This window comes from Dreissena polymorpha, chromosome 5 (genome assembly GCF_020536995.1).
Source record: "Dreissena polymorpha isolate Duluth1 chromosome 5, UMN_Dpol_1.0, whole genome shotgun sequence".
Classification (NCBI taxonomy): Eukaryota; Metazoa; Mollusca; class Bivalvia; order Myida; family Dreissenidae; genus Dreissena; species Dreissena polymorpha.
The window spans coordinates 113,681,716-113,693,600 of record NC_068359.1 but is presented as its reverse complement, the minus strand read 5'-3'; the positions used below and the strand labels follow the sequence as shown (position 1 = coordinate 113,693,600).

Sequence of the window (11,885 nt, the reverse complement as noted above, 5' to 3'; positions counted from 1 at the left end):
CGGAGGGGGGGGGATTCGGGGGGAGGGGAGGGCACGGGGGATGGTTTGGGTGGAGTCTATTGTGGTATGTCAGGTAAGAGTAGTTTTGTCAAAGTATCAATCAAATCTAATCATAAATAAAGAAGTTATGGCAATTTTAGCAAAATTTAATAATTTGACCTTGAGAGTCAAGGTCATTCAAAGGTCAAGGTAAAATTCAACTTGCCAGGTACAGTAACCTCATGATAGCATGAAAGTATCTGAAGTTTGAAAGCAATAGCCTTGATACTTTAGAAGTAAAGTGGATCGAAACACAAAATTTAACCATATATTCAAAGTTACTAAGTAAAAAAAGGGCCATAATTCTGTAAAAATGACAACCAGAGTTATGCAACTTGTCCTTTTACTGTACCCTTATGATAGTTTGCGAGTGTTCCAAGTATGAAAGCAATATCTATGATACTTTAGGGGTAAGGTGGACCAAAACACAAAACTTAACCAAATTTTCAATTTTCTAAGTATAAAGGGCCCATAATTCCGTCCAAATGCCAGTCAGAGTTACATAACTTTGTCTGCACAGTCCCCTTATGATAGTTAATAAGTGTTGCAAGTATGAAAGCAATAGCGTTGATACTGTTGGAATAAAGTGGACCTAAACACAAAACTTAACCAAATTTTCAATTTTCTAAGTATAAAAAGGGCACATAATTCTGTCAAAATGCCAGTCAGAGTTACATTACTTTGCCTGCACAGTCCCCTTATGATAGTAAGTAAGTGAACCAAGTTTGAATGCAATAGCATTGATACTTTCTGAGAAAAGTGGACCTAAACGCAAAACTTAACCGGGCGCCAACGCCGACGCCGACGCCAAGGTGATGACAAAAGCTCATAATTTTTTTTTCAAAAAATAGATGAGCTAAAAAATGTGACTTTTAGTGTTCACAAGCTATTTTACTATATAAATATAAGGGAAAAGAACCCTCTTCTGGCGGCCATGTTTTTTTTATAGATCCAAACCATTTTCGAACTCAAATGTCGTATCTAGGTGTGGTAGTGCGGTCTCGTTTACTTACGCACGTGAACTGGTCACGGGATGGTTACGAGTTATGTAACTTGGTGAGCACTTCTGTAATGCGGAAATATTTATTCCACAATCGCTTATTTCCGGTCAGGATGACACTGCTGACTGGTTGTAATTCAATTAAGTAAAGGTATTGCCGTTTACTTTAATCATTTTATAAACATATTATTCAACAGTAGGCTGTTTTACACTAAACAATTTAGAAATATGAAAATGTATCAATTTTATCATTCATTTCATTAATATTGTGTATCATTCATTACCGTTTTATTTTCAATTTTCTGACATCGTTTAAATACATTAAGCCTGAAAATGATTCATCTTGATTAAGGAACTCCTCAAATAAGAAAGGTAAATCTTGATTTTGAAGATTATTCTGAATTTGTTTTTTATTTCCAGAAACTTATAATTGAAATTATTTCCTTATTGTTTTCATAGACTATCAATTTGATATTTGCTAACATATCTTTAATATGATTATATAGAGTGAATCATTATGGAATCTTGTTTTGATATGAAGTTCCCATTGAAATGACTTTTTTTTTTGTTAATTGTTAAAAACATGCATTAAATACTCCCACTGTGAAATAAAATATATCAAACAGTTCAACCAGCTTTTATTACTGACCACTGATATTAACATCTGACATACAGCACAGTGAGAGGGTCAGTAAGCTGAGTGGTAAATAGTTACACACTGCATTGATCAATAACTGGGGTCTAACAAATTCTAGAGCAGAACTAAAAATAGATTGGGAAATATGACTCAGCAGTTTAAACAATGGAGGTAGATACTGCAAAATTGTGTACATGTTGTCTTCATTTAAGCTTTCTTTTAGTTAATAGGCTTACCATAAGTAATACTGACTAAAACAGTTGTTAATTATGAAAATTCTGTGTGATGAAAAATTAAACAAGAGCACCGCCTTGCGGGTGCAGACCGCTCATCTATTTTCTTTTTAAAGGTGAAGGGACTCTCAATTTAAATCACAAAGGATGGAAAGGTAGAGTGAAGAGGGGTGTATAGTGTGGGGGTGTGGACATTTATTACATTATCTTCCAAAAATGCGAGAAAAATGCAAACAAAAAATCATTCGGGGGGGGGGGATTTTTGGGTGCGATGGTTGGACGGTATTTCAAAAATAAAATAATAACAATAAATATTTGTGTTTTTTTAACAGTTTAAAAAAAAATTGGGGGTGTGTGGGGGGTATAGTGTGAGGGTGTGGTGGTCATTTGTGAGATGATCTTAAAAAAAATGTTTAGGGGGATTCGGGGGGGGGGGGAGGGCACGGGGGATGGTTTGGGTGGAGTCTATTGTGGTATGTCAGGTAAGAGTAGTTTTGTCAAAGTATCAATCAAATCTAATCATAAATAAAAATTGATGGCAATTTTAGCAAAATTTAATAATTTGACCTTGAGAGTCAAGGTCATTCAAAGGTCAAGGTAAAATTCAACTTGCCAGGTACAGTAACCTCATGATAGCCTGAAAGTATTTGAAGTTTGAACTTGTCCTTTTACTGTACCCTTATGATAGTTTGCAAGTGTTCCAAGTATGAAAGCAATATTTATGATACTTTAGGGGTAAAGTGGACCAAAACACAAAACTTAACCAAGTTTTCAATTTTCTAAGTATAAAGAGCCCATAATTCCGTCCAAATGCCAGTCAGAGTTACATGTACATAACTTTGCAGCTTCATGAGATACACATGCATGCCAAATATGAAGTTGCTATCTTCAATATAGCAAAAGTTATTGCAAAATGTTAAAGTTGGCGCAAACCAACCAACAGACCAACCAACCAACCAGCCAACCAACCAACCAACAGACAGGGCAAAAACAATATGTCCCCCACTACTATAGTGGGGGACATAAAAACAACTGTTATACTGTTATGTATTGATTTAACAATGAAATCCCTTCCTTCTAGCACCCGATGATGGTGAGGTATATTTCGTCGTGCTACTGTAATCTTTGGTGGGTGGGGTAGAGGGAACATGACTCAGCGTTTGCTGCAGACGCGGTGACTGGTATGAGGTGGATGAATACGAGTCAGTGTCATAGCGCGGACTCAGGAAGTCCCCGCTGTCGAGTCCGCCCATGCGCGATGGTGACTGATGGCGGAATGAAGACTGGGTGGGAGGTGATGACGATGATCGGTGATGCGTGACGGGAATTCGCGAGGCCGAATTCTGGCGTGGTGGCGAGTAACTTGCTGCGTTGGGCACATAACCTGGATTGAAATGGAGAAAAATATGTTTTGAACAAAATAGTTCATATATGTTAGGTACCAAAAAGTTGTACCAATTGTGACATGAAAAATGAAAAACTTATTTCACTACTGATAATGTGTTTTATGAACCAAACATCTGTAAAATGTTTGGTAACAAAAAGTTGTACCAATCATGAAAGATTTTCATTATATCTCATACTCAAACAAGAAATGTGTTTGTCAGAAACACTATGTCCCCTACTGAGCCGCTTTGATTTATTAAAAAAAAAAATTATCATTTGGCAGGTTCAGATGATTATCTCCGTTTAAAGCTTATTACTTCCCTTGGATTTGTTTTTTGACCTTTGACCTTGAAGGATGACCTTGACCTTTCACCACTCAAAATGTGCAGCTCCATGAGATACACATGTATGCCAAATATGAAGTTGCTATCTTCAATATTGCAAAAGTTATGGCAAGATGTTAAAGTCTGACGCAAACAAACACACAAACAAACAAACAAACCAACAGACAGGGCAAAAACAATATGTCTATAGTGGTGGGGGACAGACATAAAAAGCAAATTAATTCCTGTTCCAAATGCAACTTATGAAACTACCGCTGCATCTCAAACCTGACTTAAACCCTAGTAATGCTTGTTCACCAATTTACAAGGGCAAATAACTCAGGAAAGATGTTTGAATTCAAATTCAGATATATGCTAGATAGATAGTAGTTTCACTCCACATACTTGATGTGAACCACATGACCAAGTGAGTCCAATATATGCCATAGTTGGGGTATAACAAACTAACGCACCAGTGGTTTGATCCACACTTCCGCCCACCACTTTTGAGCCAACCCTAGTAGCCCTTCTCCATTTCTTTACCAGGAACTTCATTCTGAAAATGGAAAATTATTGCACATTACAATAAGTTATGGCTATATGCAACCAGCATAAAACCAGAACAGCCTACAAGTAACACTCAGTCTGTTCAGGTTTTATGCTGTTTGCTGCTCACCAGAATCTCAGGGCTGGAAATGAACCTTTAAACTTTGAATCTTGTAAGAAAAGTCTTTTCATTTAAATTGATTTTCTAAGGAACTACAAACCGGTCAAGGTGCGTATCTGAAGACTTCAGAAAAAGCTCTACCTCTGTACAGCAATCACCACTCGTACTGCGCCCCTCAGTTTCGTGATGGGCCGAGGTCTTGAATCCGGTCGGTACGAGCAATCTAGCGCCCCCATGCGTGACAACATCGCCAGCGTCGTCTCTTCCGTATCCTGGAAGCCACCCAGGAGTACCAACAGGTATTTCTTCTGATAGATCAATGCTTTTCTAAAACTTTCTGCCCCGAGGTATTTCCCATAGAGTCTCTGGATCTTGATTTTATCGTTAACCCGGGTTTCAGTGATGCCTGCGGCCACACGTCATTCCCGCTCAACGCGAAGGTCCGTCTGGAGAAGACTTATTTCGCGCTCAGCCGAGTTTAGCGCCATCTGGAGCGACAGTTTCTCCTTTGCCCATTCTGCCCGCTGGGCTTTGAGCTGGCTGTCTGTGGCTTTGCTGCTTCTCTGCTTAGCCTGTAACAATGGTTAAGTTGAAAGAATCGGATAAATTCAAAGGTATTTTTTCACTTGAGATTTACAAAGAATACAAAAATTGTTGTTTAAGTAACCAACATTGTTAGGAGCCAAATTGGAATAAAATTGTGTTTGTATTGTAAAGCCTGCATGGTAATAGCAAGTTGGCTTTTGTTTCTTGAGGTTACAGGTTTACACTCCATGACAGGCACATTTTTAAAAATCGTTTTCCTTGTCACTATAATAAATGTGAAGTATAATAATTTAAAAATATTCAAATATAACACTTTTGTAAGTTAATTCACTAAATGATATCTTAAAAAAAATACGAAAACCTGTGTCCTTTTAAACGAGCCCCGTTCTGGGTAAACTGGGCTAAATTCACGAGCTGTCCGCATATGCTAATAAGGGACCATACTTTCCACTTTTTACTAGAATTTTTCCTTAATAGTAAGTCTTTTTTTAAATGCAAATCCAGTTCAGACTGAGAGTGTAGTCCCTGAATAGCCTGTGCGTACAGTTTTCCCACAACGAGGCTGAGAAAAAATCCCGCTGCAATTAACCTCGTATTCACCGTTCAGCTGGCGATACTGCCAGATGTCCTCCTCAAGTCTCGACAGCGTGTTCCGTTGCTCAAGCTTCTCCTCGCTCATGCGGGCCACGAAGCCCGTCAGCTCCTTGTTGTGCCGAAGGATCCGCTCGCTCACGGAGCTCGCCGGGTGCGACAGGAAGTCGCCTTCCATTTCCTGCAGCTGTTTGACCTCACCCAGCAGGTCACGGAGGGATTTCTGGAGCGCGTTGAAGTCCCGCAGGTCTGAAGTTCTGGGGCCACTGTTGAGGAATAATTGAGATAATCTTATAAAAACTTGTGGTTAAAACATTTACATTCTGTCTAAAATATTGTTTAATATAGTGATATGTATCCTGATGATTCATTTCCATCAACTTATTGCTTTTTTTGGTGTTTATTGTACACCATTCTTCCCGTGGGCCATCGTCAATGACAAATAGAGATAAAGCTTTAAAAGGTAATGGCAAACTGATTTTGGCCTTGTTTTGGCTTAATGCAGCTAAATGCATGTGCCTAAAGTTTTGTCCCAGATTAGCCTGCGAATCAAAGTCTTTTAAGGGCTGATACTATACATGTTATTCCTTCATGTTCCAAAATGACAAAAAAAAAACTTTTTTTTCAAAAACCCAGTTCCATAATTCTCAATGGATGGTTTGACTTTTAATTTCTTTAAAAGAGCTATTAAATATAGAAAGAGATTCAAGTTGTCATTTCCATTTCACCGATCATTTTTAGTTAAGAATTTTTAGTTTACTGTATGTTTTATCAATATTAAATTAAAAGCTATAACTCAAGCTATAATACTTTTACCCAATTTAAAGTGAATTGAAACTTAAATTCCCTATTTAATGGGTAAAGGTCACATTCCAAATATAATAAGAACAAGAGCTGTCACCATAGGATGACTTATGCCTCCTATAAACGCTTGATAAAAGTTATGAGCTTTTTTCGAAACCTAAACGCAGATTTCAAAACCTAAACGCGGACCCTAAGTTCAAGGTCAAGGTCACAGTGGTCAAAATTTGTGTGCGTATGGAAAGGCCTTGTCCATATACACATGCATACCAAATATGAAGGTTATATCTTAAGGGACATAGATGTTATGAGCATTTATCAAAACCTAAACGCAGATTTCGAAACCTAAACGCGGACCATAACTTGAAGGTAAAGGTCACAGGGGTCAAAATTTGTAAGCGTATGGAAAGGCCTTGTTCATATACACATTCATACCAAATATGAAGGCTTTATCTCAAGGGGCATAGAAGTTATGAGCATTTTTCGAAACCTAAACGCAAAGTGTGACGGAAAGACGGACAGACAGACAGACAGACAGACAGACAGACAGACAGACAGACAGACAGACAGACAGACAGACAGACAGACAGACAGACAGACAGACAGACAGACAGACAGACAGACAGACAGACAGACAGACAGACAGACAGACAGACAGACAGACAGACAGACAGACAGACAGACAGACAGACAGACAGACAGACAGACAGACAGACAGACAGACAGACAGACAGACAGACAGACAGACAGACAGACAGACGGACAGTCCAATCACTATATGCCGCCTTTTCTTCGAAAGGGGGCATAAAAATTGGTTGGTGAAAACGGTCTCTGGAATCCTACCCAATATTTGATACCGTACCTCTGTGTCACAGTGTGCAGCTGCTTCCGACATCGCTGTATGAGATAATAGCTCTGACACATGCTCAACATATCTACCACCCAACAGCCAAATTAAACGGTATTGACAATATTTGATACTGTACCTCTGTGACACAGCGTGCAACTGCTCCCGACACCGCAGTATGAGGTAGTGCAGGCTCTGACACATGGACTCCAGCTGGGACCGATACACGGCGCACTGTTCACGCACCTCTGAAATTTCGGGGCCTCTGTGACCGATGGCGCGCTCCTCTCTACGCGGTGACGTCTGAACGGAGAACTGTGTATGACAGAGATGTGACTGACCTTTAAATGTGATTTTAACTCTCATAGTGTGCAATACATTCTCTGCGAGAGTCTTTTAACCCTCAGAAAGAACCAGTAAAACATGACTGCCATTAAAACAAGCCTCATTCTCGGATCACTCTTGGAAAAACTCTGCTTAATGCATGTGCGCAAAGTGTCATCCCAGATTAGCCTGTGCAGTCTGCACAGGCTAAACAGGAACAACACTTCCCTTCAATCGTACTAATGGTATACTGTTTTCAAAATTTAGATATGAAATATTGTACTTGCGCAGGCTGCACAGGCTAATCTGGAACACAATTTTATGCACATGCATTAAGCCCTGTTTTTCCAGAGTGAGGCTCAGTTACTAAGTAAGGTTTGGAATCTGTAAATAATGTCTCCGTAAAAGTCCTTTATACTTCACAAAAGGCGTGACAAAGCCAGTTAAAAGTTCACAAGGTCCAGAAAACAAAGCCAAAAGTACTCATTTGTAGTTGACTTGCAAGTTAATATATTTGTCGGAGAGGTCACTTGATTTAGAATGACGCTGACTAACTCAATGAATTTGATTATGTTGGGTAATTTTCATTGGTATTTGGGTAACTTTCATGTGTAACTCGCAAAAATTAGTATACAGCAAGTTTTCATTGAAATCTTAGTTACACATATTACTCTCTGTTTCAACACAATATTTTCATACAGACAATACAAACTGGATTTGATAACTAATTAATTCGTACCATTTATGCAGTGCTAACAGACGTCTTCATTTTTTTACTATGATCAAAACTAGATTTGATATTATAATTTCGTACCATTTCTGCAGTGCTAACAGGGGTCTGCATGTCTATTTTAAGCTTTTCCAGCTCCCGCACAGTGCGCAGTTCGTGCCCCTGGCTATCTGCAAGCTGTTCTTCAAGGGACTTCATCTTCTTGGACCTTCGCTGGTTCTCTAGCTCTTGTTCATACTGAAAGAATATTGAGTCGCGTTTTGGGAAAACTGGGCTTAGCGCTTGTGTGTAAAGTGTTATCCCAGATTAGCATGTGCATTCTGCTTGCAAAACAATTGACATTATGATATGGGTAATCTGTCTCATTGGTGGTTTAAAGTTAAATATGACTGAATATAACCAAGTTCACTGATACAAGTTCTTAGAACACCATTTAAGCAAAATATTTCATATTTATTTTTAGCAGGAATTCGATCAAGATGATGGGTTAATAGTTGGCAAAACTGATAAACCTGAACAATTGGTGATTTAAGGTAAGAAACGACTTCTTTTATGGGCACTTGCTGTAAATTCACCGAAAATGCAATTCTTTTAACTCATTTGACAATATCCATTACAAAGGGCATTTTTGTTCCATGTCATGTTTTGCTTGTTTTTTTGTTGCTTGGACAAATAGGGTAACAAACCCTCCCCACCCCCACCCACAAAAATTATCTCTCAAATTTATAATTTTATATGACATACTTAAATGACTTTTTGATGCCTTGAAAAAAATGGCTTTGTAATACAAATAGGAAAGCTCTCAACAATGAAGATGGCATTTGCAAGACTGGTTGAATAGCCACCGATAAAAAGCACTGAATTTTGAATTTGTCAATAAACATTGAAAGTACAAAATAATTTTAAATAAACATAAAATACAATCTCCCCTTTTTATAGTATGCAATCTTTTAAATAAATCTGATTTAAATTAAACCTTTATACCAACACAACAAGTAAATCTCAAAAAACTATTACATAAAAACATTTCTAAGTGGTAAAGAGTTAAGTAAAAATGGCTCAATGCAAACAGCACAAAACCAGAACAGCCTGTGAGTTACTTGCAGTCTGTTCAGGTTTTATGCTGTTTGCTTCTATTTAGTATTTAAGGCTTCGAAATTAAGCCTTTAAAGTTTGAATCTAGTAAGAAAGGTCTTACATTTAATTTGATTTTCTAAGCAAGTACTAACCCACCAAAGTTTATAGACAAGTTGTGAAGGGTAAACAAAAGTGGCTCATCAAAAAGGTTGTATAAGATTCAATTTGTGTAGGCTTCAATTCCAACCCAAAGAAACTGATGAGCAGAATGTAAACAGCATAAACCCTGAATATACTGCGAGTTACACGCAGGCTATTTCAGTTTTATGCTGTTTGCATAGAGCCATTTTCACTTCGCTTTCAGCCGGAAAGGGTTTAAACAACAGTCGCTTAACGTACGAATTTTATCTTGAATTCCTCTTTCTTAAATTTAAATTGTTTTTCTTAAGGACTACAAACGCTTAAACATGCGTTTTGAGTGGAAAAGTGTTGAAACAAAAGTTTCTCAACATACAAGTTTCATTCTGAGTTCCTTCTTTTCGCGTTCCACCTCACGTACGCTGTTCCGCGTGGCTGCTTTCACTGTTTGCTGGTCCTGATTTAGCGTGATCTCACGAGATTTCACCTGGCGCAGCTCATCTGTGACCTGGTCGCGCTCGGACTTGAAGCGGGTCGACTGCTCGCGCTCTTTCTGAAGTTTGTTAACGGCTTCCAACCTTTCACACTGCGAGGTGCACAAAATATGTTCATGAAAATACTAAAAATACGCAAAATTCAGTTCATTCCAGATTAGCCTGCACAGACTTATCAGAGACAAGACTTTTCGCTTTTATGGTATTTTTCATTTAAAGGGAGTCTCTTCTTAGTGAAAATCTAGTAAGGCGAAAGTGTAATCTCTGAGCCTACACAGGCTTATTTGGGATGACACTTTAGACACACGCATTAAGCCCCCTGTCTGAGCCTACACAGGCTTATCTGGGAGGACACTTTAGGCACACGCATTAAGCCCCCTGTCTGAGCCTACACAGGCTTATCTGGGATGACACTTTAGGCACACGCATTAAGCCCCCGGTCTGAGCCTACACAGGCTTATTTGGGATGACACTTTAGGCACACGCATTAAACCTCCTGTCTGAGCCTACACAGGCTTATTTTATGGTGACACTTTAAGCACACGCATTAAGCCCCCTGTCTGAGCCTACACAGGCTTATCTGGGATGACACTTTAAGCACACGCATTAAGCCCCCTGTCTGAGCCTACACAGGCTTATTTGGGATGACACTTTAGGCACACGCATTAAGCCCCCTGTCTGAGCCTACACAGGCTTATTTGGGATGATACTTTAAGCACACGCATTAAGCCCCCTGTCTGAGCCTAGACAGGCTTATCTGGGATGACACTTTAGGCACATGCATTAAGCCCCCTGTCTGAGCCTACACAGGCTTATCTGGGATGACACTTTAGGCACACGCATTAAGCCCCCTGTCTGAGCCTACACAGGCTTATCTGGGATGACACTTTAGGCACACGCATTAAACCCCCTGTCTGAGCCTACACAGGCTTATCTGGGATGACACTTTAGGCACACGCATTAAGCCCCCTGTCTGAGCCTACACAGGCTTATCTGGGATGACACTTTAGGCACACGCATTAAGCCCCTTGTCTGAGCCTACACAGGCTTATCTGGGATGACACTTTAGGCACACGCATTAAGCCTCCTGTCTGAGCCTACACAGGCTTATTTGGGATGACACTTTAGGCACACGCATTAAGCCCCCTGTCTGAGCCTACACAGGCTTATTTGGGATGAAACTTTAGGCACACGCATTAAGCCCCCTGTCTGAGCCTACACAGGCTTATTTGGGATGACACTTTAGGCACACGCATTAAGCCCCCTGTCTGAGCCTACACAGGCTTATTTGGGATGAAACTTTAGGCACACGCATTAAGCCCCCTGTCTGAGCCTACACAGGCTTATTTGGGATGACACTTTAGGCACACGCATTAAGCCCCCTGTCTGAGCCTACACAGGCTTATCTGGGATGACACTTTAGGCACACGCATTAAGCCCCGTTTTCCCAGGGTGAGGCTCAAATATAAAGCTTTTCAGTAATTTGTTTACGGCTTCTAACCTTTCGAACTGAAAGGTGCGCAAAATACAAATAATTTCAAAATTCTACAGTCCATGAAGCTTTAAAGTAAAAACTGAGTAGCTTTCTGGGATAAGGGGGTTAAATGCAAGTGTGTAAATATTTGTCCTAGATAAGGCTGTGCAGTGTGCACAAGCTAATCAGTGACAACACTTTCAACCCAGACTGGATGTACATAAAGCCCATTTTTTCCAAAGTGCTGCTAAAATACTCTTTTTTACACCTCTTTTTCTGCCATCATGTCAATGAATTTTTTTTTAAGAAGGAGACTAAGTTCTAAGCAGAGGAAAGAACAATTTTGGGCGTAGAACGTGTGATTTCCCATACAAATAATGACACAATATGGCAGACCCTACACTCGACAAACAAAAAGACAGGAAATACCTCAACTTTAAAATCAATCTTAAAAGGAAGACTGTAATATTTGAAACACCAAGAGTGACACCATATATCAGCCAATACCATAGAAAGGATGAACAGATTGCTATTTTTCCTTCTTAGAAAATGGCCATTTTTGACTTAATTATGAAGTT

The 11,885-nt window shown here is 39.4% G+C and overlaps 1 protein-coding gene across 1 annotated transcript; it reads right to left on the bottom strand.

Annotated features, from left to right (window-relative positions):
- Positions 1-2,452: 2,452 nt before the first annotated feature.
- Positions 2,453-11,590, bottom strand: LOC127831555 (pericentrin-like). Its single transcript, XM_052356536.1, has 8 exons — positions 11,576-11,590; positions 9,716-9,958; positions 8,209-8,361; positions 7,210-7,385; positions 5,421-5,688; positions 4,427-4,656; positions 4,092-4,174; positions 2,453-3,293 (listed from the first exon to the last, which is right to left on the bottom strand). Exons 1-8 carry the CDS (start codon positions 11,588-11,590, stop codon positions 2,965-2,967), a joined length of 1,497 nt encoding a protein of 498 aa, XP_052212496.1. The 3' UTR covers positions 2,453-2,964.
- Between the last annotated feature and the right edge of the window lie 295 nt (positions 11,591-11,885).